This window comes from Myripristis murdjan, chromosome 6 (genome assembly GCF_902150065.1).
Source record: "Myripristis murdjan chromosome 6, fMyrMur1.1, whole genome shotgun sequence".
Classification (NCBI taxonomy): domain Eukaryota; kingdom Metazoa; phylum Chordata; class Actinopteri; order Holocentriformes; family Holocentridae; genus Myripristis; species Myripristis murdjan.
In genome coordinates, this window is record NC_043985.1 from 34,214,292 (window position 1) to 34,241,791 (window position 27,500).

General features: G+C 44.3%; 2 protein-coding genes across 5 annotated transcripts in view; one reads left to right on the forward strand and one right to left on the reverse strand.

Annotated features, from left to right (window-relative positions):
• LOC115361126 (voltage-dependent calcium channel subunit alpha-2/delta-4-like) overlaps positions 1-27,500 on the forward strand; it is a 78,088-nt gene that overhangs the window by 30,869 nt on the left and 19,719 nt on the right. For 2 of the 4 annotated variants that reach the window (XM_030054426.1, XM_030054428.1), the window contains exons 15-28: positions 1,948-2,025; positions 2,945-3,025; positions 4,689-4,763; positions 5,164-5,250; positions 5,421-5,492; positions 5,686-5,747; positions 6,187-6,254; positions 7,206-7,251; positions 7,691-7,788; positions 8,061-8,157; positions 9,212-9,304; positions 10,844-10,965; positions 11,647-11,670; positions 12,089-12,157. In XM_030054426.1, coding sequence (XP_029910286.1) covers positions 1,948-2,025; positions 2,945-3,025; positions 4,689-4,763; positions 5,164-5,250; positions 5,421-5,492; positions 5,686-5,747; positions 6,187-6,254; positions 7,206-7,251; positions 7,691-7,788; positions 8,061-8,157; positions 9,212-9,304; positions 10,844-10,965; positions 11,647-11,670; positions 12,089-12,157 — 1,072 coding nt within the window. The remainder of the gene's footprint in view (positions 1-1,947; positions 2,026-2,944; positions 3,026-4,688; positions 4,764-5,163; positions 5,251-5,420; positions 5,493-5,685; positions 5,748-6,186; positions 6,255-7,205; positions 7,252-7,690; positions 7,789-8,060; positions 8,158-9,211; positions 9,305-10,843; positions 10,966-11,646; positions 11,671-12,088; positions 12,158-27,500) is intronic. The other 2 variants (XM_030054427.1, XM_030054429.1) reach the window with 2 other exon arrangements.
• On the reverse strand, positions 13,316-22,702 carry LOC115361134 (leucine-rich repeat and transmembrane domain-containing protein 2-like). The gene is made up of 4 exons (XM_030054445.1): positions 22,648-22,702; positions 16,349-16,472; positions 15,198-15,884; positions 13,316-14,845 (listed from the first exon to the last, which is right to left on the reverse strand). Exons 2-4 carry the CDS (start codon positions 16,392-16,394, stop codon positions 14,364-14,366), a joined length of 1,215 nt encoding a protein of 404 aa, XP_029910305.1. The 5' UTR covers positions 16,395-16,472; positions 22,648-22,702; the 3' UTR covers positions 13,316-14,363.

Here is a 27,500-nt window from a genome sequence, read left to right on the forward strand (position 1 = left end):
TTCCACAGTACTGCAGTACATTCTACACTATATACGTATCTGTAGTACTGTAGTATATTCCACAGTATGTATGTATAGTACTGCAGTATATTCCACAGGATGTATGTGTAGTACTGCAGTATATTCCACAGCATGTATGTATAGTACTGCAGTATATTCTGCAGTATGTATGTGTAGTACTGCAGTATATTCCAGTGTTTTTTTTTTATTGTTTAAATCAAAGTGAAGTCTCCCTGCCACCCGACACATTTTCACTTTTCATCTCATTCATTCATTCATTCATTCATTCATTCAAAAAAAAAGTTTTATAATATTTGACTTTTACTGAGATTTAATAAATTAGTTTAGTAGAAATATAATTTAGTAACCATTAGTAACACATTTATCTTGCAGCCTGTAGTGTTTTTTTTAAAAAAAAAGGTCTTATGTGTTACTGCATGTATGTTTACCACGAGTGTGTTTATGTCACACGTGTTAATGCACAGCAGTGGAGCAGTGCTGCAACGCCCCCTAGAGGACGACTGAACACATGTCCTGAAGTGATTTTGAGCCCTGACATCAAGAGATATTATTTTCACAAGCATTTAAACACAAGAAATATAACATTCTAGCATGACTGAACTGATGATTAAATATATCATTTTTATCATTATAAATATAGTTTAGCTGTATTTTAAAATATTCTTTGCTAATTATCTGTTTGTTTGTTGTTTTCTAATTCTTTACGGTTTACAGTTACAATTAAACTATATCTGTAATTATTAAAATGATAAATTCAAAGGTCAGATGCGTGATGGTGGATCAGATGCGTTCAGAAAGTGAAATTAAACTATTAATTATTATTATGAGGAGCCTCAGTGACCCCTGCAGGGCCACGGACCGCACTTTGAACACCACTGTACTGCATACCTGTCAAGTATCCCGTTTTGGCCGGGATTTTCCCGTATTTTACCCTCCTTTCCCGGCCCCCTCCCGTATTAGTATTTTCCCGTAAATTTCCCGTATTTAACCTGCATTTATTATAAAATAATACCCCGGGGCGAGCCGCCCATTCCCAGTCTGACGTCTGCCACCCGCTACAGTATGTACTGTAGGTGGCAGTTGTCGCGAGGTTAGTGTGACATTGTCAGAGAAGAGTGAAAATTGACCTCCGAAACTGTCAAGGTAAATAAACATCCCGTGTCTGATTAAAAGGACCAAAACGTTTTTTAGTTAAATGGAAGACATGATGACTGTATTTGAACTATTGATTTATAATGATGTCGGGCCATGCCTGTGTATTTCAACGTGATGACGTGCATACCGGGGGTTCCCCCCCCCCCCCCCCCCCCCCCCCCCCGACACAAAAATCTCCCGGATTTTACTACTCAAATGTTGACAGGTATGCTGTACTGACACGACCTCACATTCAGAGAGATGCAGCCTGTTTTATGTTTATGTTTAAAATGTTTTATGAGGAAAATGCAGTAAACGTGTTTGATCAGTCACATGACCTCCACAAGCTGCTCGAACTGCACGTACTGTGGAGTGCATTTTATTTAATTTTATTTATTCATTCACTCATTCTTTCATTAATTTATCCCGAGAGGAACTGAGCTCCTTCCTGCCCCTGTGGTGTTCGCTGGATGTTGACTGGGACGGTGCCATCAAATAACACTCAAATATTTCTGTAGCACCTTTCATGAAAAATTACAAAGCAAGGAGCTTAACAATACAATGAAAACACAATAAAATGAAAACACATCCATGCATAAGGAATAATAACATCAGAGGCCAGTGCAGCACAGTAGAAGAGGGATTAAAGTGATTTAAAACCCCCAGGAAAATAAAAATAAACACATACAGAATGCAGTGTGCAGACATTTTCAGCCTCTTTCATCTCACCTTTGCCTTTTGCATTGATGTTGGTTTAAATAATTAATAAAAACTGTTTCCTGTGTGTCTCAGCTGTTCGCCACCAAGGCTCAGAGCCTCCTGCTGATGACGTCTGTGGCGATGCCGGTGTTCAGCAAGAAGAAGGAGACGGTCAGTCTGATGTTTCTTTATGTTTAGCTCTGATGTAGGAGCTCTAAGTCAGTATTTTGTGTCTGGATCTGTTTGTTTTTACAGTATCAGTATGATTTGAGTTTTTAAAGCATCATCCCAGTTCTTCTGCATGTTCAGAGTTTTCTCTCCAGAACGTTCCTCTTGATCTCCTCCCAAAGCGAGCAGTGGGCTTTCAGAGCTGCCACATCACTCCTCCTCCCCTTCCTCTAGCCCAGGGGTGGGCAACCATGTGCGGTGGAGGGCCGAGAGTCTGCAGGTTTTCTTTCCAACCAAAAACTCCACCAGCTGATTTCACTGATTAGTCCCTCCTCTCTGCTTGAAGGTGAGGTAATCAGTGAAATCACCTGGTGGAATTTTTGGTCGGAAAGAAAACCTGCAGCCTCTCGGCTCTCCATGGCACATGGTTGCCTACCCCAGCTCCAGCCGCTGGTTTCCATTCATTCCACTACGATATGAACATGAACTTTCAGAGCCTTCACACTTTCTTCACTCCAGTTTTCCATCAGCCCAATAAAGTCCTCCACAAGAGTTTTCCTAAAAGCAGCAGCACTGTTGGCTTTTCAGGACTTTTTCACACTGAAACGCTCCCTCCTCCTCCTCCTCCTCCTCCTCCTCCTCCTCCTCCTCCTCCTCCTCTGCCAGGGAAAATAGTCCCCAGGGAAACAGGGACAAACTCACATTTTGAGTTGTGTAAGTTGTAGTGAGCGGGCCAAACATTCAGAATCGCTGGGATGGTCGTTTAAAGTTGATGCTCCTTCTCTTGGGGCCATCCAAAGTCACCCAAAAAAATTAAATGACAGAAAAAAGAAAATAACTGGAATGTGCTGAATTGCTGTGAATGTTAAGAAGAGTTCTGCGTGAGTTGGTGCAGAGGTGACTGTGTGTCCCGTCTCTCCAGCTGTCCCATGGGATCCTGCTGGGCGTGGTCGGCTCCGACATCCCGCTGATGGAGGTGATGAAGCTCGCGCCCAGATACATGGTGGGTCCAGCTCACGTCCACAAACCGAGACCAGGAACCCGTGTGAACGTCTTGTGTTTCACTGGAGCAGCTGCAGGTTCACTGCCTTGCTCAAGGGCAGAGCACTGGTATTTGTTGTGTGTGGTTTGCAGGGGGATTTGAACCATCACACCCGCAGTCACGATCTTGAATGTCCACATCGCCCACCTCACATGTGGCTGTCCTGTTTCTGACATATTTAAAGGGATAATTTACCCAAAGTGACAGTCGTGATCTAATCTGCTAATCCAGGTGTAGGCAACCACGTGCCATAGTGAGCCAAGACGCTGCAGGTTTTCATTCCAACCAAAATCTCCACCAGGTGATGTCACTCTACCTTCAAGCAGAGAGGAGGAGCTAAGCATTGGAATCACCTGGTGGCCTAGTCTGATATTCACCCTGCGTTCCAAATCACATACTTTTACTTTTTACTTTTAGTAGGTACTGCAGCTGCCCTTACAAAGTATGTAGTTTAGTATGAAATATGCATGCATATGCATACTATTGGGACACACTACATACATCGTCTCTGAGCTCCGCCCCTCTCGCTCACTTCCTCCGCCGTCTGTAGCGGCAAATTTGAATGTTGTTGTCAAAATGGCGGTGCTGTTTCATACTGCGCTGTCCTCTGTCTGATTTCTGATCTGCTGTCTTCCTGTCGCTTCTGCTGTCACTGAGCGAGTTTTGTGCGATATGCGTTTTGTTTTGTCCGTATGTGGGCGTGGCTTGTACACGCAACTCAGTCAGTGTGACGTAACGTCCGCTGCACAAAGGATTGTGGGTCAGAATGGCCAGAGCAGCATGCTGAAATCCATTCTGCGAAATCTGACCGGATGTAGTAGAACATCCTGGTACTCTTGGCATACTGCATCTGACATACTATATATTGGGACATACTAAATCTTTTTTTCCCTACTAAATAGTATGGTAGTATGAGTATTGGAACGCAGGGTCAGTCTCTGTTATTCAGTGGGAATCTGCCTGTTATCTGATTTCTGTGGGCAGAGGGATCTGACTGACGCAGCTTTAGCCTCCTACAGAAGCCAAGGCGAGCACCTTTCACACACAAGGCCACTCAAAGTGCTTTACATGATATTTAAGAAAACATAAAACAAGATTTAAAGGACAACTGAGTGAAAGTCAAGAAAAATAATAACTAGGGTAAAATAAGACTTTAAAAAATGAAGGACGCTGTTTATTAAAATTCAGTCTCCGTACTTTTAAGCGGAAACGTCCCAGAATGTCTTCCCACAGGTTTTAGGTCACTGTGGGTCTGAGCTGTGTCAGGCACAGCCCTGTAACGCTGCTCCAGGAAAACCACCCTGCTGCAGCTCAAAAAAACACCAAAACAAACAAAAGGAAAGCTGCAGCAGCACTGTGGTGTTTTGATGACCTGAAATTTGGAAATCTGGAGATGGAAGGACCTTGTGGAGGCCTTAGGCAGCACTTAGTGTGATGAAGCCTAAGTTACAAAGTAAAAACTCCAATTTGAAAATCTGGGAATTTTCATTAAATGTCATGAAATCTTCAGTTAAATAGTTTGTTGATGTATGTGATGTGATGTATGATGTGTGGAGACTGTCATGTAAAAGTGTAAATCATCATCACCTCTCTTCCTCTCGTCTTGTCTCCCTGCCCCGCCCAGCTGGGAGCTCACGGCTACGCCTTCCTCATCACCAACAACGGCTACATCCTGGCCCACCCCGACCTCCGACCTCTGGTGAGCTCCTCCCCCTCACGTCACAGCACGCCAGGCATCAGAGCTGCTCCCCGTGGCGTTTTCAAACACAAACACATCGCAGCCAGAATATCAGCCGGGCCACAACCTCACACACACACACAGGACAGATGTCACAAGGGGCAGTTTAAGGAGAAATGTGTTTATCTTGACAGTACGTTACATTTACACACATAATCCCACTTGTTACAAGCTCTGAAATCCTGAAACTGCACTGGAGACAAGTGGGATTATAGCAGGTTTTTATTAATTGAAGAAAAACACAATTTAAACACTTAAGATGAGACTAAATGACTTGAGAACAAGGAGATTTTTTGCACTCTCTCTCACACACACACACACACACACACACACACACTCACCAGCCCTCTCCCTCCTGCAGTATAAAGACGGAAAGAAACTGAAGCCGAAGCCAAACTACAACAGTGTCGATCTGTCTGAGGTGGAGTGGGAGGACACAGAGGAGATGGTGAGCGCACACACACACACACACACACACACACACACACACACACAGTGATACTTCTCATGTTTTTACCGAACCTTTCTCAGTGTTATTCCTCTGTATCATGATAAATGTTGTTTGACTGCAATCTGATTTTGTAATCTAATCTGTAATCTGGGTGTGCACGCTGGCAGCTGAGAACAGCCATGGTGAAGGGAGAGACGGGCAGCCTCAGTCTGACCTTCAGAGCCTCGGTGGATAAAGGGGTGAGCGCCCATCGATCAATACACCGGGAGTCAATGATCACTTATCATAACCCATTTAGTAATAGCTGATCAATAAACATTTAGTGTTGAAACGATCAGTGGATGAATCAGCAGGAAGTTTACCAGTTATATCTGTCATTTGAGTAATAATTTAAGTTTTTTAAAGTGGAGTCTCCTTGTTCTCCTCCAACAGAAAAGACCTCTGTACCTGGTCAACGACTACTTCTACACAAACATCGACGACACGCCCTTCAGGTAAACCAGCCGGCCACCCTCTCACCTTTGAACCTTTGCACAGACTCTATGTATGATGAAATATAGCTGCTAGATATCCATACAATAGAATACATATACATATAAAATGTATGATTACTTTAAGTATAGTTTCCGTGTGTCAGTCCCTGATGCTCGGGCAGCAGAGACTGTCAGCCTAACATGTTATGTTATATAATATATGTTATATATAATAAATATCCTGGAGAGCTGTGATGAACCGGGGACACGTGAACGATTTTGTTTTGTTTCGTAGTAAAAATGAAGTGAAGCAGCAGAATAATCCTCTAAAAACTTGGTGTATTGTTGTCAGCTGCTGTTCATTCAGTTGTATTGGTGTGCTCTGGCCACTAGAGGGCGCTGTGCTCTGCAGTGGTAAATGTAAAAGCCCACTGACCTGCTCCTCCTGGTGTCTCTGCAGCTTCGGCATGGTGCTGACCAAAGGCCACGGGCAGCTCATGTTCGTGGGGAACGTGTCTGTGGAGGAAGGTATGGTTTCCCACAATGCCGTGCGTGAGCGGCCACGCTCCCTCCTGTCATTTGGGGGGGGGTGGGGGGGGGTTGCTCCGAGCGCCTCCTCACTGTCTTTCTCACTCTGTGGTTTTACTGGGTTTCATTGTGTTTATTGTGTTTTTAGTTTGTGTTTTTGGCCGCAGAGCCGTGATCCCACGAGGCTCGACGCCACCGTGAACTCATAACCCTGTGAAACCGCAGGAATTTGGCTCGAATTCCTTCAAAAACACTGGAAAAGGGCAAAAAATATTAATTAAAATACAGAAATTAGTAAATGGTAAGAAGAAAATGACCCAGAACTTACCAAAGGAAAAAAAAGAAAATGATGTGAAAAATGATGAAAACGAAATAGGGGGAAAAAAGTATATTTCAGATCATGAGATCATGAGAAATATATATATATATATATGTATATATATATATATATAGATAGATAGATAGATATACATAGATAGATAGATAGATAGATAAAATTATGTTATAGGAAAAACTTTTCTAATTCTAGTTTTCATTCTTTCTCATTTTTTTTTTTTTTCGAGGATTTTTTTGGTTGCTGATACTTTAAGGTCATTTCACGGTTTGTTTTTTTTTTGTTTGTTTGTTTTTTTAACTCTACTTTTTAAAAAAAAAAAAAAAATTTCAGGTCATTTTCTTGTAACTTTTTTGGACTATTTTCTTAGTAATATTTACATCATTTCTTACCTTTTCCCATGTTTTTGAATCTATCAAATCCAAATGAATGTACTCGGGTTCCTAAGGATTAAATGTGTGTGTTTCACAATAAATCTGACCAAACCCTCCAAATCTGTGCAAATCTGTGTGAAGCCTGACCTCTAGTGGTGAGAAGTGGGGTGGCAGGTGTTTCTTCAGTCCCAGTTTGACACGACTCAGGTGAGCTGACGGAGGTGTTTTCCTGTCGCTCCGCAGGCCTGCATGACCTGACCTCACCTGACCTCACCATCGCCTCCGAGTGGTACGTCTGACACCTGCAGCGCCGCCGCACCTGGACCAGCAATAACACATGACACTGCTCATTTAGACAAAAAATCTAATTATCCAGTTAAAAAAATAAATATTTAGTACTCAAAAGCAAATTAATCTTTTTAGTCATTCATCGAATAAAAATGTCAAACATGTTAAAGTTATTAAGATCCCCTCATATCTTTATAAAATCAGTAGTTTTAGTTTTTTCTGGCTGCTGGTCAGACTAAGGAAGACATTTGATCTTTCACGTCAAACTTTAGCTTCAGTTCTCACACTCTCTGCAGGACAGTTTGACAGTGAAGCTAACCGTGTGTTGTGTTAGTGTGTGTGTGAGGGGTCGGGGTGTGTGTGGCGGGTCGGGCTCACACAGGCTCGGGGTGTGAGCCCGTCCCACTGGAGCCTCAGCAGCTTCATGTGTGTGTTTGCAGGACGTACTGTGAGACCGACATCGACCCTCAGCACCGCAAATACACCCAGCTACAGGCCGCCATCCGCTACCTGCTGGGCAAGGAGCCCGACCTGGAGTGTAGGTTCAGCACACACACACACACACACACACACACACACACACTGTTACTGGTCTGATGGAGGACGAGGCAGCATCATGTCCGGATGTTTCTGGTTTCATATCAGAAAGTGTTTGAGCGATGGACCGTCAGGTGGCCTCGGTCTCCTGTGATAACAGCCCACAGCTCAACATGTATTTATTATTTGGACTGAGATTATCTGAGTCTGAGTGATGAGTGACCTTTGTCTGACCTTTGTCTGACCTCTGACCTCCTCCTGTCTGTTGCCTAGGTGACGAGGTGCTGCTGCAGCAGACGCTGTTTGACGCCGTGGTGACGGCTCCTCTGGAGGCCTACTGGAACGCCCTGATGCTCAACGACGGAGACGGGTCAGACTGTACACTTTACACTTTACACTTTACACTTTACACTTACGGTTACATTTACCTTTACATTTACAGTTATTTACATGTGAACATAAATGTCCTCTCCCTGTTTTCTGCAGTGTGATTAGGGTTAGAGGCCATTTGTGGTCATTTTATTAACGTCTCTAAGTTAATATGATCATATTTTATTGATGTGAAAATGACCCACAGAGTCTCTTCAGACCCGCGCAGGTTTCAAACCGAGCACCAGCGTTTCTGTTTGAAACACACTCACTAACTCTAATCTCCACTGACCCACAGATACAGCAGCTCCATCGTGGCAAAAATCATAATTACAGTTGTATTGGTCAATATTATCACCACAGTTATTTAACATGTTTATTCTTTGTCTTTGGAAATATCATGTGTTTAAAACTTGTCTTTTTTTTTTTTTTTTTTTTTGTAAAATGGATTTCCTTGAACTGTAAATATCAACTTGCCACATCCTGCTGAGAGTGAACCTGAGCTTTTACTGCGTCATTGCAAAAGGAATGCAGCACAACAAGCGTTTCATCTCGATTACTTTGTTTTCAAATTCATCAGAAGACAAAATCAAAATCGAAAATAAAATTCAATTAATCACCCAGCTCTACTACTAGAGTAACTTTTTTCCTGACATTTTATTTTTATTTATGATGGGAAAAAAATCCTCTATCATGCTTTTTTTTTGTGTTTGTGTGTGTGTGTTTTAATGGTGTAAACCACTGGTTTCCAGTCATTTGCTGTTATTACTGATCAGTTCCAGCAACTCGTGTCATTGGAGGAACGGGTCATGTGATCTGCTGCAGGTCAAACCTCCAGAAGGATGATGTCATCTGTTTATCTGTTTATCTGTTTGTTTGTGTCTGTTTTTCTAATCTAATGCTGTCGCTCAGCCCAGAATAACCTTTTATGTAACAGATAATTAAATCCTGTCAGTCCTGTGTTTCTGTCTTATCACATCTGCTCGCCCGCTGTTTTCTTGGTGTGTGTGTGTGTGTGTGTGTGTGTGTGTGTGTGTGTGTGTGTGTGTGTGCAGGGTGGAGGCAGGGATAGAGACGGCGTTCCTCGGGACTCGCGCCGGCCTGATGAGAATCATGAGATACGCAGGAGTGGAAACCAGAGTGGCCAAGTGAGTCACACAGAACAACATTTATCATTTATCAATATGATTATAAACATTATCATTATTATTTAAATCATTATCACTGCTTCTACTGGAACAACCTGGCAACCAACAGGAAGCCCCCCAGCAACCAGCGTTAATTTTATTGACAAAAACTAAGATCAAAACGGGAACTAATATATATCATATCTATGAGCCTTTGATAAGAAACTGTGATGACGTTGTTGTCAAATGCTCAAATGTTGAAAATGTCAGAAGTAGATGAGTAAATGGAGAACTAGCCTGATTTTAGAGGCACTTTGGGGAGGAAAACAAGGAGAACAGACAGATGGACAAACACTACTTTTGATTAAAATGAATAAATAAATTAAAAGTACAGAATAATAACAAAAGCTAAGCTGGATAGAGAATACAAGCAGCTACAGTGAGGAATGTAATACAGTCTATATGTGTAAAGGTCAATAACAAATCATTTAAAATAGAATTTAAAGTGGAAAATAAAGAGAAAATCTATAAAAAAAAAAATCTATAAAAAAATAAATAATAATAATAATAATAATAAGGGGGAAATAAAATAAATAAATAAGAGGGGGGAGTGGGGCTTTTATCTACTGCCGTTTTCATCTTTCTCCCGCTGGGGCACCCGGCCGTACCACTTGGACCTGGCGGGGGGGGCTCTTGCTTTCCCCCCTGATGCCCCAGTCTGACCTCATCCCCTGCTGCAATATATATCAACATATCTAAATACATATTATCACTTACCAATATATAAATATATACATTAATCAATTACTACTCTGATGATTGTCACTGCCATGTTATATTGATTTACATTAGGTTATGTTATAATTATATAACATATAATTGTTATTATTATTATTATTATTATTATTATTATTATAACTATTCTATATTATATAATTATACAATTATTACGTATAATATAATTATATAACTATAGTGTTATAACTAGAATATTAACTATATAACAATGAACTATTATGTTATGTAATATTATACCTTATAGTGCTACATATATTATATTACATTGTGCCATATCATGTTGTGCTACATCACATCATAATGTGCTACATCACATCATAATGCATTATATTATCTCTTATTATATTATTGTATATACATATAACAGGTGTATGCATATGTATGTGTATGTTTGTGTATGCATATATGTATGTGTATTTTAATATTATTATTATTATTATTATTATTATTACCCTGTTTTTTACTTTATTTGTTTAGTTATCTTTATTATATTATCTATACCATATCAGATATAATAACACCATACCGTCTGTTACTTCACCCACACACACACACACCCTACCCATATACATATCATTGTAACTGTCATTGTAATTGTAATTGTGCTGTCTGTTGTGTTTTGTTCTGTCTACTGTCTGTACTTTATGTCCACTTGGTGTAATAAAGGAAAAGAAAAAAAAAAAATAAGGAGAAAACCTATAAAAAATCTGTTACTGGGAGAACTGGTTTGCAGTGTGACTGGAGGCTGACGTCTCTCCACAGGAAGTTCCTGACTGCAGCTGATAAGGACAACCTGTTCACCGTCGACCATTTCCCCCTGTGGTACCGCCTCGCCGCGGAGAACCGCCCCGGCAGCTTCTACTACTACCCCGTCACCGAGAAAGGTGCGAGCACGCCGCCTGCTGTGAGCCGGCTGTCACTGTTGTTGTTGTTGTTGTTGTTGTTGTTGTTGTTGTTGTTGTTGTTGTTGTTGTTGTTGTTGTTGTTGTTCAGGGTATCCGCGGGGTCTTGAAAAGTTTTAAAAGGTGATAAATCAGTTTGGGGAAAATTAAGACCCTTAAAAAGTAATAAAAAGTCTTATCATGACTTTATAAAGTCTTAAATTTTGAAAGTATTTTTTTATGAATTAGCTGTCCAAGAGTTTGAGTCCCAAAAACATCATAAAAGTGTGTGAATTTATTCATTTTTATTAAAAAACAAAGATGAACAGGTACATAAAAAACTAGGCTATTGTGGGTGCGTTTGTGAATTGTCTCAGAGAGCGCCAGAGCGGGCGGGCGGGTTGGCGGGTGGAAATTCAGAAGCACAAAGTACGCTGTGCTGTATCATAGTGGTCTATAGACTTTATCACAAACTAAAACTGTTCAGTTACAGCTTGAAGTGGCGGTGAGGTATTGAGAATCAAATATTAAAAAATATTGAGAAGGTCTTGAAAAAGTCTTCTAAAGGTATTAAAATTAACTTCAAGATTCCCGCATATACCCTGTTGTTGTTGTTGTTGTTGTTGTTGTTGTTGTTGTTGTTGTTGTTGTTGTTCATGTTCTTGTTCTTGTTGTTTTGAGCAGCAGAAAAACCCACAGACAAACAAAGTAAGTAAAGTAAAGTAGTGAAGAACATCAGAGCGATGCCTTTTTTCTAGAGCCGCCATTTTGGATCAACGTCCAACAATAATACAGGAGCAGCACATAGACCAGCATGCACTGCTTCAGCCTCCATAGACCAGCATGCACTGCTGCAGCCTCCATAGACCAGAATGCACTGCTGCAGCCTCCGTAGACCAGAATGCTTTGAGGGTTTGAGCGTGAGGATCCTCTGTCTTTTCCTCGACTAGAGAACCGATCCGCTGCCGTCTCTGCTCACACTCTGTCCACCTGCATGAAAGGCATTATGGGAAGTGTAGTTTGTCTCTGGCGGAGGTAGACGAGGCAGGTGGGAGGAGGAAGGCTCACCTGAGGCTGAGACGTAAACACAGGAGAGTTTCCTCTAACCGCTCTCCTCTGTCCGCAGGAGTGAAGTACGTGGTGGCGACCACGTCGGTGACCGTGTCGTCCGGAGGGAAGACGGCCATGGCTGGAGGTGAGTCTCACTGCACACACACACACACACACACACACCTGAGCGTAAAGGTGAGCCTGGTGAGGCCCCGTCCTGCTCAGCTGAACAAGACATGGAACAAGCAGCAAACATTAAAAAATGTGCTTATGCCATGTTTTGTTTTTGTTTTTTTTGTCAGTTGAGTCTGAACTTAAATCAACGCTAGGTAATGTTGCGTAGTGCACCTTTAATTCATCTTCAGACCAGTTTTGAGCGTTTGTCCCATTTACTGCACCTCTCCCACATCTGCCATGTCAACACACAGTCACAATGTGAGTTTGTGGTTGAAGCAGCCGCCTTATAATGTTCTGCTTCTGCGACAATTTTCACTTGTTTCAAGCAAATTTTCACTTGAAACAAGAGACAGTTGTCTAAAAACAAGTTACTTCTGAGGTGATCATGTCTTATTTTAAGTGTAATGAGATATTTTGACTAGAAATAAGACATTTTTGACTTGAAATAAGACAAATAATCTTGGTAAGATTTTGAGTTTTTGCAGTGCTGAAAGTTCCTGTTCATATCGTGGTGGAATGAATGGAAAGGGAGGAGGAGTGATGATGTTTCAGATAGAGGAGATTTGTGAGGTGGAGTCATGACTCATTGAAAACTGGACGCTTGAAAATGTGCAGTTTGGTTTGCTCTTGTCATGGCCTGGAGTGTGTTGTTTTTGCTGGTCAGACGTCTTCAGTCAGCGCTGTGTTTGACAGGGTTGCCACTGAATGTTTTATGATTTGAGAAAACTAATACAAAGCCTGAAAAAATGTAAAATGAATGGGTGACATTGAAAGTCCTTTTTTTTTTTCTTAAAATGTCACAGTCATATCACGTTTACATGCCTCAGTGTGTCTCAGTGTGTCTGTTCCCATCCTGGAGAAAAACCCCTCGATGGAGATCTGCAGGTGCTTACCCAAACTTTACAGACACCAAACCGCACCTTGAAAAGTCCTTGAAAGTCCTTGAGTTCCATTCCCGAGTGAAAGTGGGAACCCTGGTTTGTTCTGGTTTGATGTTTCCTGGCTTCCCGGCAGCACTCGGCCTGTTTGGGTTTCCTGAAAAAGGCTAAATTAGGGATTTTATGACATTTGGTGTTTTGATGAGGAAGGAAACAGTGAGTGGAGAGGTTTAAATAAATAAAGAGTTTATTATCTTCAGCATGGCTAACAGTCCTCAAACAGACTTCCAAACCTTTGTTGTCTTAGACCAAACAAAGAGACACAATTTTATGTGCTTTATCCCAGAAAACATGGACGAATACATACGAGCCCATTTGGAGTTGAAGTGCAAGCAGATCCCCTCTCATTCTGTATTTTTGCAGCGTTGCAGTTACATTTATTGACTCGAGTTACATTTTCAGTCAGTATCTCATACATGGCGATGCTGGGAGTACGATTGTTGTGGCTTTGATTTTCTCTCGCTGAGCCGGAGGGTTTGTGCTGAACTGGAAGCTGTTTAGCCCGAAGCGTGTTGTGTCGTGTCGACGCCCTCTAGGTGGCAGCACAGCTCTGTTGTCACCTCAGTGAGTCGAGCTGAAAGCAGCGTCTCCTCGACAACAACAGGACTCTGGCAGAGTTTGAGGAGTCTGTTATTCAGAAAGGAATCAAACACAGAGGAACAGCAGGACACCAACCTCACAGATCCTACACATACTAACGTCTCTGAATGTCTGTGCCACTCTAACGGGTGAAAATGTGGAGGATGAACAAAAAAACACACACAAATGATGAGTACAAAAGAAAACGTGTGCAGCAAATACCAGGAGAAACGACACATTTAATAGATTCACAGTCATTTGGACTTGTCTACGTTTGCAGCTTGTGCTTATCGGGCTTAAATCTAAATAAAGATGACTGGAACAAAAGGAATATTCAAATGTCTTGAGTAAAAACAATCACACAGATGAGGGAAAGTCATCCAAGGTGCAGAAGTGCCAAAGAGCAGCTCCGGAGGTGTAAAGCTGGCTGGAGGCACAGCGCTGTGCAGCGCGGGGATTAACAATTCACAGAGCATCCATACATTACAAGAAGTGCTGCAGCATTCCACTTTCACTGAATTCAGTCTGGCCCTTCAGCGGTCCTTTAGATGAAACCAAAGCGCTGCAGTGCTCGCTCTCTTCACATGTTCTCTCTCCGGTAAAGAGAGCAGACGAGCAGAAGCAGCCAGAACTTTTCCGGAAGCCAAACCCGTGTGGTCAGAAGCTGCTGATTCGATACCCGTGGACAATGCCGCCGGCCTCTTTGGGCGGCAGCTCGTCCGGCGAGGTCAGGCAGGAGACGGGCCCGTCCTCGGGGTCGGCCTCGGCGCTGGTCTCAGCCATCAGAGGCTGGCCGCGGCTCTTCATCTCCCGCTGGTAGCGCGCCATCAGCGAGGCGTAGACACAGCCGTACGTCGCCGCCACCACCATCATGACGCACACCGTGCCGCAAACCACGCCCGCCACGATCTGCGTGCCGTGCGCCCGCCGGACGCTGACGGGCCGGTAGCGTTGGCGAACGCATTCATCGGTGCTGCTGACCCGGCCCGGCGGGCAGGGAGGCCGGGTGCCAAAACCCGACGCGCCCTCCTTGGTGGGGCTTTGCAGGCAGTAGCTGAACATCTCTGCCGGCACGCTGCGGATGTCCCTGCCCTTCAGATCCCCCGGGAGGCTGCACTGCACCGCATCCACCTTCCCATCTGGAAAACAGAGGGGAAGAGAGGGAGAGGGGGAACAACAGAGAGGTAAGAAAGGACAAAGAGGAGAGAGAGAGGGAGAAGCTGACAGAGAGAGAGATAGGAAGAGAAAGGGAGGGGAAGCAGAGACAGGATTGAGAGAGACAGAGGTCATTCCAGCCTCACATGTCTTTGCTCAGCACACATCCATCCTGCAGAACAGATTAATTGGCTCGATTAGACAGCTTTTGAAGTACAGACTTTAAATGCAAAAGGATTCGCTGCGGTATAGTCTTAAAGCGCTGTTAGATGATTGCCAAACTATCAGCTTCACAGCGCTTGAGAACAGAGGAGACCCTCCAACATCCCTGCTCACCCCTGTAAATCATCCACTCCATCCAGTGCTTGAAGTCCCTCAGCTTGCAGTCGCACTCCCAGGGGTTTCCGGCCAGCTGGAGCTGCTGGAGGCCCAGCAGGGGCTCGAAGGTGGCTCTGTCCAGGGCCCGCAGCCTGTTCCCGGCCAGCGACAGCCAGGCCAGCCCCTGCAGCCCGTCCAGCAGACCCTTCGGCAGCCACTGCAGCCCGTTGGAGGACAGGTCGAGCCCTCTGAGGCGCCACAGCCCCTGGAAGGTCTCCTTGCTTAAGCCTTGTTGGTTCCCTTGACTTCCGTTCGAGCCCTGCGCCGCCTCTGAGCTGTTGGCGGGGTCGAAGGTCGCCAGGCGGATCCCCAGGTAGTTGGCGGAGAGGTTGAGCCAGCGCAGGCCGCCGAGGCCCGAGAAGGCTCCCGGCTGCAGGGCGGAGAGACGGTTCTGGGAAAGATCCAGGAGCTCCAGGCTGCTGAGGTTGGACAGCTCTGTGTCGCCCAGGGAGGAGAGGTTGTTCTGGGGGAGACGGAGCGTGATGGTGTCCTGGTCCAGCAGGGACAGGACGGGTGTCAGAGAGAGGAGGCCGACACCGGAGCAGTCAGTGGTGTTGCCGTAGCAGTTGCAGACACCGGGACAGCCGTGGGCCGTCCCCAGAAGTCCCAGCAGAACCAGCACCAGACTGGACAGGGCTGCACAGACTGGGAGAGAAGAGACAAAAGAGACTTAAGAACTGAACCTCCTTTAAACGGACAAATCTCAACTCCAGTCACATCGGTACAGCAACCACATCACACACTGTGCTATGGAGCAGTGTCTGTGTGCGTTTACAATTGCAGCTGCTTTTTGTGTTGCTAATATTCACAATTCACATCAGTTTCCGTATTTAATGTTTCTACAATGCAATGCCTCGATAGGAGCTCAGGAATGATTCAGCGTCAAAAAGAAATGTTCTCCTTGTGTCACGTCTGACAAACCGTTCCACAGCTTAAATGTCACAGGTTCAAACCCCGCAAAGGCCAACGTGTCCACTAGGAGTCACCTGTCTTCATCATGTTAGTAAAGCACTGAATCCCTCCCTGCATTCGAGGCCAGTTTTGCCGGTTCCCCCTGCGTTTGGGACGGGTGACCGGGCGAGGACGAGGCCAAAAGGAGCCAGACTCACCCAGACTGTCCAGGCGGGCTCGTCCAGACTCGTCCCGCTTCCTCATGTCGGTCAGACTGTCTCTGGCATCCGGCTGTCTCAGACTCCGCCCACTTTACGCCACCGTCCGGCTATGGAGAACGTCCTAGAAAACACGAGAGAGAGAGAGAGAAAGGAGCCATTACGTGAGATATTACTAAGTGTGGTCTTTTTTAAGCTCTCTCTCCAGGGAGGCTTTACTGAGCTGCATGCTCTTATTCAGCTCCACCACACTCTGCATTCACACACACACACACACACACACACACACACACACACACATTCACACTGGGAGCTGACCAGTACCCCCACAGACAGCTGCTGATGGGAGACACTGCACCTCATTCACCTTCAGCGCCTCACGTTTCAAAGCTGGTCCAGGGATTCAAACTGGTGACCTTCAGCCGCCGCCGCCATGAAGAGGGCAACTGGGTTTGCAGGATTAACCAGAGCAGGCCATATGTACGGATTAAAAAACATCAACAGCTTAGTCTGACTCAATCTATATTTGGTTTAACGTGCCTGAGTTTCACTGGAATACACCGCACATCGTTTGTCCTCAATCCATTTTATTCTTTTTCTCCCTCCACGCTCTGAGAGAACACAAACCCAAAATAATCCTTTACAGTTTTCATCCCGCAAAGCCAACTCTGAAGAAACATTCAATCACACAACTTATACCTTAATGCCAACCAAGAGTTGCTTTTTTATTTATTATTTTTTTTTTACTCGATGATTCATTCATTTTAATTCTTTCACTTTATACTCTCGGTATCTCCAGCGCTGGTTTTTTATGCTCTCGAATGCGGAGCGGCTCGTGTGCGTGACAGATAAAGCAGGACCGGGAGAGAGAAGTGATGTCACTCCATCATTTGTCCAAAGCCGCTATAAAGAGCCACCGAAACGCCGCCTCAGGGTCTGCCTTTTGTGAACGCGGGACAAAGACGCCAGTCACTCTGCCGCGCTCTGAGCTCGCACGCAACAGGAAGTCAGCCTCCAGCCAGCCGCCAGCCGTGTGATGTAATAACCCGTGTTCGCTGCTGCAGGTACCTCAGGGCCAACTGGAGAAATGTTAATGCATGCACAGCAGGAAGCCATGGAGGAGGTGATGTCAATTACAGAGGAGACTTAAACGTAACATGAGCAAAACTTCACGTCCCCGACTTAATAATAATAATAATAATAATAATTTCTGACATATTTTGCAAACGTAAACGTCGGTGTAATCTCTCTGTTTGTGTGGTTTCTCCTGCACCGTCTGCTCTGGTAGCTCCTCAGTGTGTTTCTGTTTTGCTCGGAATAAACATGTTTCACAACGCGTGCAAAAAAAAAAAAAAAAAAAAAAAAAAAGAAAAAACGCATCGGAAAACTTGATAACGCTGAATTGTGGCTTTCCCTCGGGCAGCAGTTCTGCAGCTTTCTAATGCAATTTTTTATGCAGTCTTAGGCTTGAATACATTTCCTTACCTACTTACTTATTCTGCATTACAAACAGCTTCCCGGCTTCATTTTGCTGAGTATTTTGTCCGGTTTGGGGATGTGTTCCACCTCATGCACCTTCTACTGCAACTGGACGGCGGAACTTGAAGTTATAATATTGGTTTTAATAGTTATAATATGTGTAATATCTAATATGTTTTCCATCGTGCTGGTTTGGTTGAAGTGTGCAGGATTCACCAGCTGGGCGACACACCGGCCTCTTCTGCTGCTGCAGAGCCAAATCTGATCAGTATTCCTGTGGAAAAGCAAAGCGCTCACACTCAGGGAGTTTAGAGAGGCTTAAGACTTTCTCAAGGTGTGTGCAATTGAATTTAAGACCAATTTAAATGCTGTAATGAAAAAACACGGCAAAAGAGCCACATCTGTGATTGAACCTGGCAACTGAGAGCTCTGTTTTCCAAAAGCGTCAAAAACACCCTAAAGTCTGTGCATGCTCAATATTGGACTACGACCTAAATCGCATGAAAATCCCGCATCAGTGTTTTCAAAAAGATCCTTTTCCTCTCCATTCTGCTGTGCAACACCAGACCGGCGCTTTTCTCGAACTTATTTAAACACTGGGGAGAGCGTTCTTTGAAAAGCCCTGTTTCTGCAGGTGGAAAATGCTGACTGGGAATGAACAAAGAGACAAAAGGGAAGAAAAATGATTTGTTTTCAGAATTTTCTGGCTTGGCGAAGACATGGTCTAAGAAAAAAGGACCGCGAGAAATTCACTGGTGAGTCCAGCAGATTAAACTGCTCACCCTGCCCTGGATTCATCTGAGAAACCCAACATTACGTGACGAATAAAACCTCTAATAACCGGATTTACAGCATCTGAATATTTTGAAGGCCTTAAAATGTAGGTAATTTATTCCAGACACATCAAAGGCCTGCAGGCAGCGGGGTGACTGAACACAGCAGCTCCAGTTTGGGTTTAAAACTCCACGAGCTCAGATCAGAAGTTGAGCGACGTCCGTCACATTAGATCTCCTGCAGCTTAAAGAGGATGAACCGGACCTCCATCAGTCCCCGGGGAGCCTGCTGAGAGCTGCCCTGACCTCTGACCTCCCTCATGTTGTCATGTTGTCAAAACAACAGATGGGCATTGCATCACACGTTGAGACACGAGCATAATTTCACAGAGAAAAATCATCTCGCCTGCGACAAATCCTGCAGGAAGAGCCAAACAGCGACGTCTTAATCTCCGCTTTTTTCCCCCTCAGATTAACAAAACGCCACAGCGCTGGACGCTCAGAGACCACACACACACTCACCAGGGCATGATTAACATGACACACACACACACACACACACACACACAGAGCCACTAGCCGAGCACCAACACAAAAGCGAACACAGAGCTCGGTGTGTCATCCTCTGTTTATCGAGCGCTCTGCTGAAGATGCTGCTGGCTACACTCTTCCTACTTATTATCTATGTCTCTCTCTCTCTCTCTCTCTCTCTCTCTCTCTCTCTCTCTCTCTCTTTCTCTCTCTCCCTCTCTCTGCCCTACTTGGCTTTCTTCTTGACTGGTGATTTTGAAAGACATCTTGTGCACAGCGCCTGCAGTGTTGTCTAGATTATAACTTTAATAATTGTTTTGCTCATTTATCCTGTTAATATGGTGAACATTTGCTGCTTAAGTCTTACTTGTATTTTTTATTTTACTTCATTTTATTTTTCATATTAACCCTTTGAAACCGGATCAAATTCACTTGAATTGCTTCAGAGACAGCGTGGTCGGCAAATTAGAAAGAAATAATAAATAACCAAAAATGAGAAATTAACAAAACAAACAAACAAAAAAAAAAAAAACAAATAAAAAAATGAAAAAGTAGCAAAAAAAACCCCAAAAAAACAAACAAATGAAAAAAAAAAAAAAAAAGCTTACAAGGAATATACAGTATATTTTAAATTAAATTACATGAAAATTTGTAAAAAATAAATAAATAAATAAATAAAATAAAAATAAATAAAATAATAATAATAATAATAATAATATAGAAAAAGAAAAAGGAAAAAAGAAAAGAAAAAAGAAAAGACAAAAATTCCTCAAAAAATGAAAAATGAAATAAAGTAAAATGAATTATCTTGATTTGACGTTATCACTTTCCATGAGCATTTTTATGCATTTTATTATTTTATTATTCACACTTTCTACTCTAGAAAAACATTCATATTTGCATTTAGATTTTAGGACTGAGAGGAGGCACTGAGTCAGAGCGACCTGCGAAAACAGACTTTTAAAAGACGGCGCCGCTCAATTAGCATCTTAAAGTTTACACGTCGCTCTCGCCGTGTGCCAGCCCTGACGCTAAAATCATATTTAATCTTAATCTTAATCTGACGGCTGAGGGGGGGTTTGGTGACCATCAGAGGAAACGAGGCTAACAGCTCGTCAAGTGCACCATCAGTCAGATTAGGCCCCGCCCACGCAGCAGCAGGTCGCAGATTAAGCCTGAGAGGTTTCAATCCCTCCAGATGGCTGCAGCAAACACACACACACACACACACACACAGCACCCCCCCCCTCTCTCTCCACTGGTTTTACTGTGGTTTCTCCAGCACGACTGAGCAGATGTTTGAGATGTGAACCGCTGAACCTTTAACCTCTGAGCTGCACAGATACACACTGATACCTCGTTTAGATCACAGGACGGCTGTAACCCCGCCCCCCCTCGTCCCCCGTCGGCCATGTTGGAGGTCCTCAGCTCCGTGAGCAGCTCGAGTCTCTCAAATTAGCAAAAAAAAAAAAAGACTCGAGTCACATTTGCTTCCTGTGCGATGATGTCCGAGCATTTTGTCAAACTGGACGTCGATGTATGAAATGACCTCTAGTGACCTCTAGGAGAATCACAGCCTCATCAAACTTTACACACACAAACTAGAGGAGGATTCAAAAACTAAAAAAATCGCAATAAATCATAATATCGAATCGCAATACAGTGGTCCCTCGTTTATCGCGGGAGTTACGTTCTAAAATTAACCCCGCAATAGGCGAAATCCGCCAAGTCGTCGGCTTTATTTTTAACAATTATTATAAATGTTTTAAGGCTGTAACCCCCGTCACGACACACTTTATACACTTTTCTCAGACAGGCATTAACATTTTCTCACTTTTCTCTCTTGTTTAAACTCTCAAAGTTCAAACCTTCGTAGAAAAATAAGTGCAGTATTATAGAATGAAGGCATTCTGTACTGTACAGGAGACACGGCACGGAGGAGACTGATTGACAATGGTCTACAGTCCCTTAGCCAATCAGGACGCAGAACACAATGCGCGGGCTCTCCCTTAGCCAATCAGGACGCAGAACACAATGCGCGGGCTCTCCCTTAGCCAATCAGGACGCAGAACACAATGCGCGGGTTCTCCCTTAGCCAATCAGGATGCAGAACACAATGCGCGGGTTCTCCCTTAGCCAATCAGGATGCAGAACACAATGCGCGGGTTCTCCCTTAGCCAATCAGGATGCAGAACACAATGCGCGGGTTCTCCCTTAGCCAATCAGGATGCAGAACACAATGCGCGGGTTCTCCCTTAGCCAATCAGGATGCAGAACACAATGCGCTGTTAAAAAAAAAAAAAAAAAACATGCAAAATTGCACAAAAAAAAATCCGCGAAACTGCGAGGCCGTGAAAGGTGAACCGCGTTATAGCGATGTGCTGACAGATGCAACTGACAACTACCCAGATTTCTTCTTCTTGGTAATAAAAAAAAGAAAAAGCGGAAGCGCCCCACTTCCTGTGCAGCAGCGAAGAGCTGTCAGGGCCTCAGGCTCACGGGACGTCCCGCCGCAGCAGCTGCCGTGTTTTTGGATCTCCGTGCTCCGTCCTTAATAAGGACTTAGGAAACAGCTCCACGTTTCAATCTGGCAATTTACTAAATCGGGTCGCACCGTTCAAATTTAGCTCGTAAAGCCGTAGTAATGTGTAAACCGCTCCCTGAGACACATCTGGAGCTGCGTCCAATCAGAGGCGAGCAGCAGCGTCAACACAGGACCGGAGGCGGAGCCTAACCCCCAACCCACAGCTCGGAGAACCAAAAGGAGCTCACAGTCACTTCAGAGTTAGCCAGACACTTATTTTAGTAAGCTACCTTTGTCTTGTTTTGTCCTCCAAACCAGCGGAGCGAAAACTTCTTTCAATAATGTTCACCCTTTCATTTTTTTTTTTTTTTTTCAGTCGAGTTCCCCCCGACCAGTGCAGAAAAAAAAACAACAACCTGATTCTGAGCAGATTCTCTTGTTTGTGTTCCTGCTTCTTCCTACGTCCTCGCTCGACGACCACGGCAGCAGATTTAAACCACAAGCACACACACACACACACACACACACACAAACACACACACACACACACACATCTGACACCTTCAGGAAACCCAGAGGGAGAGCTGAGGATAACGTGTGCTTTATCACACTGACATTAACTTATTATAACATAGTTTAATTTTTTTTTTTTTTTTAAATCTCATGCACCCCCTGCAGTGCTCCTCCGTACCCCTGGTAGTCCGCCCCCCCCCCTTTGAGAGCCGTGCTCTGCAGCTCCCTGCAGGTGGAGGTGTGCAGTAGAGCTGAGCTCTGCTGAGTTCCTTTGTGTGGTCGTCGACTCGCCGACGCTGAAACTCGGCCAAGTTCAAACTCACCATCAGCTGCTGCAACACTCATCCATCCACCCACATTTCCCCAGAGAACCCCAGGGATTTGAACTCGCAACCTCCCAGCCACCAGCCTCCTGATGTTCTGGCAGTAACCAAAAAAAAAAAAAGGTTCTTTTATGTGGAAGTGCTGCAGTTTTTTACCTGAATTTAAAAGGTGAAGCATCCCCGAGTGCTGCTCGGCTGCTGGGATTGGCTCGCTCCTCCTCCTCCTCCTCCTCCTCCTCCTCCTCCTCCTCCTCTATCTGCAGTGCATCGCTCCGGTCCCAGCGCTGCTGAGCGGGGCGTCCCGCTGCTTTAATGGCCGCTGACGGGCTGACAGCCTCGCTCCCCTGCGGCTGCGCTCCGACCGGCCGCCTCGCTCCGGACTGCAGCGTCAACAGCCCTGCACGCAGAGCAGAGCACCACTGAAGAAGAACAGCGAGGCAGAGAGACTCCCACACACACACACACACACACACACACACACACACACAGTGACTTGCACACCCTAAACACACACACAAGCTCGCTCCCACATGCTCTTACACACTGGCTCTCAAGAACACACACACATTCAGAAGCACAAGTGGAGGCGTACACACACACACACACACACACACACACACACATGCATTTGGATACAGGTGCATGCAACACAAGCACAAAGTCTTCTGCACGTGCACACACACACACACACACACACACCGCTCACCATCTGCTCTGACAGAGGGAGAGAAACTCTGCTCGTCTTCTGCCTCGGCTGCAGCGCCGTCCAAAACAAACAAACAAACAAACAAACAAACAAACAAATTCAACTTTAAAAGCAGAAAACAGAAGAAAAGAGACGACGAGCCGCAAAACCAGGAGACACAGAGTCCAGATTCATGCTGAGCCCGGAGGACAGAAGCTGCATTCGTCTTCTTAAAAGCCGAGGACAGAGGATGGATTCATTTTTAATAAAACAAGAAAACTGCAAAAGGATTCAAGCTTTAAAAAAATAAATAAAAACAAAACCAAGAAAAAACAGCCGGTCTGGATTTGAGGACAGAATCTGGATCAGAGTTTGAGCCGCGTCCTCGTCCTCGTCCGGTCCACATCGCCTCAACGCTCTGCTCGGAAAGGCTGTGTGAGGGCGAGCGAGGATCTCAGAGAGAGAGAGAGAGAGAGAGAGACCACATGCTGCGCTGGAACTGCTGCTAATAGTGTGTGTGTGTGTGTGTGTGTGTGTGTGTGTGTGTGTGTGTGTGTTTGGGGGTGTGTCAGACTCTGTTGTGTTTGTGTGTAATGTGCATTAAAGCTCAGTTTGACAGAAATAGTAACATGGAAGTGTGTTGCAGCTGTGGGCTAAGCTGGGAGAGAGAGAGAGAGAGAGAGAGGGACAGAGGGAGGGAGGGGGAGAGAGAGAGAGGGACAGAGGGAGGGAGGGGGACTGGTTGGAGAGAGAGAGAGAGAGAGAGAGAGAGAGGTAGAGGGAGGTAGAGAGGAGCTTGAGCTGCGACAGCACCACTGAATATTTCCCTCACTGCAAAAACGCAAAATCTTACCAAGATTATTTGTCTTATTTCAAGTCAAAAATGTCTTATTTCTAGTCAAAATATCTCATTACACTTAAAATAAGACATGATCACCTCAGAAGTCACTTGTTTTTAGACAATTGTCTCTTGTTTCAAGTGAAAATTTGCTTGTTTCATTGGCAAAATTTGCCAGTTGAAAAAGTGAAAATTCACTTGAAATAAGTGAAAATTAGCTAGAAACAAGAAACAAATTTTGCCAATGAAACAAGCAAATTTTCACTTGAAACAAGAGACAATTGTCTAAAAACAAGTTCCTTCTGAGGTGATCATGTCTTATTTTAAGTGTAATGAGATATATTGATTAGGAATAAGACATTTTTGACTTGAAATAAGACAAATAATCTTGGTAAGATTTTGAGTTTTTGCAGTGTTCAGTAGAAGTTGTGATGGAGCTTCAGTGAAGCTGCAGAGACGAAACATGGAGGAGCCTCTGCTGTCACACTGAACCTGGAATCTACCAGCGGGTTTTATAGAGAAAAAATCAGATATCAGGAGATCCTGGGGGAAGCCTGCAGGATCTCCCTGTAGCAGAGAAAACAAGGCCAAAAAATGAATAAAATACATCAAAGATAAAAACTCTGGTGGCGTTTTAAGTTCTGGAGTCAGTGGTTGGGGGGCTCCACACTTCTGAGAGGACAGAGTCACAAATTTGTGAGGAAAAAAAAAACTCAGTTCAACTCAAACTCTCCAAGATTTAAGTGGTAAATTTATGTGGGGACAAAAACTCACAAATTTACAATCTGTCACAAATTTTTTCCTCATAAAATTGTGAATTTCAGATTTTTCTTTTGTATAACTGAGTTTTTTTTCTCAGAAATTTGCCACTTAAGTCTCAGAGAATAGCTGTTTTTTTTTTCTTGTAAATTTACGACTTTAGTTTCTGAAATTATGAGTTTTTTTCTCAGAATATTACCTCGTCGGAGGTAATATTCACTGTAAACATTCAAGTTTTCATCGAGGCAGTTTGCTTCACGGTTATTCTGTCATCATTCAACGCGCGGTGATGTTAGGCAGAACAAGAGAACTCACCTGTTAGAGCGGGACACCTGACTCACCTGTGAGAGCGGGACACCAGACTCACCTGTGAGAGCGGGACACCTGACTCACCTGTGAGAGCGGGACACCTGACTCACCTGTTAGAGCGGGACACCCGACTCACCTGTTAGAGCGGGACACCAGACTCACCTGTTAGAGCGGGACACCAGACTCACCTGTGAGAGCGGGACACCTGACTCACCTGTTAGAGCGGGACACCCGACTCACCTGTTAGAGCGGGACACCTGACTCACCTGTTAGAGCGGGACACCAGACTCACCTGTTAGAGCGGGACACCAGACTCACCTGTTAGAGCGGGACACCAGACTCACCTGTTAGAGCGGGACACCCGACTCACCTGTTAGAGCGGGACACCTGGGCCCGGTCCGGACGTCCAGGTGACAAGACGAAGTGCAGGTGATAAAATGTGACGCAGCGTCAGATTTAAGGCTGAGCGAGGGAGGAAGGAGAGTTATCGGGGAGTGTCGGCTGGAAAAGTGGAATAAATGTGACCTTGTTGGAGTGCAGACTGCAGCAGAAACACTAAAGGACGCTGCTGACACACACTCACACACACACACACACACTCACACACACACACACACACACACACACACACACACTCAGAGCACTGACTCTGCAAACAGAGCAGTCCTTTAAACAGCACAGTGATGTTAACACTGAGCCACTGAGCCACTTGAGGAAACTCCACAGTGTTAATGTGATTTAATGACGTCTCAAATACACGTTTTGTAATTTACTGCATTCCAAAAGCATCAGTCAGTTCCTCAGTCATGTCAGGGATGTCTGACTTTTTTCAGATCTGCAAAAAAAAAAGTCAGAAAAAGTGAATATGCACTCACTTGAAATGATTTAAGAAAAAGAACATCAGCTGTATTTGCGTCAGAGGATTCGTCTTTGCAGCAGCGTTTTATGTATTTTTTTTTTTTAAGACACTTGTGACCGGAGAACAGCTGAGCAGATGTGAGGAACCATGCGAGGCAAAGCAAGAAATTCTTCATCTTGTTAAAAAAAATCCTGATTAGTTATGTTTCTGCAGCTCCATAAAGTTTTCGATGATCGATCGATGGTAAAACTTTGATTTCATGTAATTTATGAGGTCACAGCTGTGATTATGAATATTAATTGTGGTTGCCGGTGGGTGTTCACATTCTCTGATATGACATCATCATTCATAATCAAATGGCACGCGTCGGCCAATCAGAGCTCAGCGGCCGTGCGTTTGGTGTTTCCATCTTCAGCCGACTGATTCCTTATCAGCCGTCTGAATTTATCCTGATTTCACCCAGAATCCCTCAGCAGGGACTTAACAGACTCTGACAGATTTCATCACTTATTTATTTATTCTTTTTTTTTTTATTCTTTTTTTTTATTCTGTGGCCCTCGCTGACGTCCCTGTCGCTGCTGCTGCTGCTGCTGCTGTTGTTTTTCCACACACACCCGTTTCTGGATGCTTTAATGTTGCAGGCCTGTGTGTGTTTTAAATGATGCATGTGGTTTTATGAAGCCGGTTGTGCCGGGCGAATCCCCCCGAGGGCGACCGCGGCTCTTTGCTCTTTCGTTCACCGCAGCGACGTCAGCACGAGGAGAGGAGCGGCTCTTTTCCGCTGAGCCGAACCCTCTGCTGCTAAAAAAAAAAAAAAAAAAAAAAAACTAGAACTCTGGATTTTCTGTTTCTACCACGTCGTACTGCGGCCACTGGAGGGAGAGAGAATCACAAAGCCGAGAAAAAACTCTGAATTTAAGCGTGTAAATGGGGCCTCAGAGGCTCGTGTGGTAGAGCGCGTACCGAACGCGACCCGAGTCCTCCATCTCCAGGTTATATTTACAGCCTGAAACAGCCGACGTGTTGCCTTCAGTGCCGTCACGTAAACTCCAGCGCTGAACAGGAAGTTGCCCGTAACAGACAGCAGGTCCATCATTTTGATTTATTTTACACTGGAGTTTCACTAAAATAACGTGATCGAACCCGAATATAATCTTTAAATTTTTGTCTGAACCGGTCTGACGGGTCCTGACGGGCTCGGGTCGGGTTTCCACACTCTACCTGATCACAGCGTCCCGGGTTCGAATCCGACCTCAGGCCCTTTGCTCCAGGTCATCCCCTCTCTCTCCCCCCTGCCTCTCCTGTCTCTTTGCACTCTGACTGCCAAATAAAGCAGAAATGCCAAAAAAGTCCTCATTAGGAAAAAAAAAAATTATGATTCAAAAATGCACAAATTTATGAGAAAAAAAAAAAAAAACACTACAAAATTCTAAGATTATAAAGTCAGAAATTTAGGAGACTAGAACTCGAAAATTCTCAGAGATTAAAGCTGTAAATTGATGAATTAAGTCATAAGAAATAGGAAATATAAAAATATGTGCAACAAAAACAATAACTGG

What these genes read in the sequence shown, in the direction of transcription:
- LOC115361134 (XM_030054445.1), bottom strand. Translation starts at nt 16,394, where the DNA reads ATGAGGAAGCGGGACGAGTCTGGACGAGCCCGCCTGGACAGTCTGG. An exon ending in AGCCCGCCTGGACAGTCTGG is followed by an intron (nt 15,885 to 16,348) that starts GTGAGTCTGGCT and finishes CTTCTCTCCCAG; the next exon opens with TCTGTGCAGCCCTGTCCAGT. An exon ending in GGAGTGGATGATTTACAGGG is followed by an intron (nt 14,846 to 15,197) that starts GTGAGCAGGGAT and finishes TCTGTTTTCCAG; the next exon opens with ATGGGAAGGTGGATGCGGTG.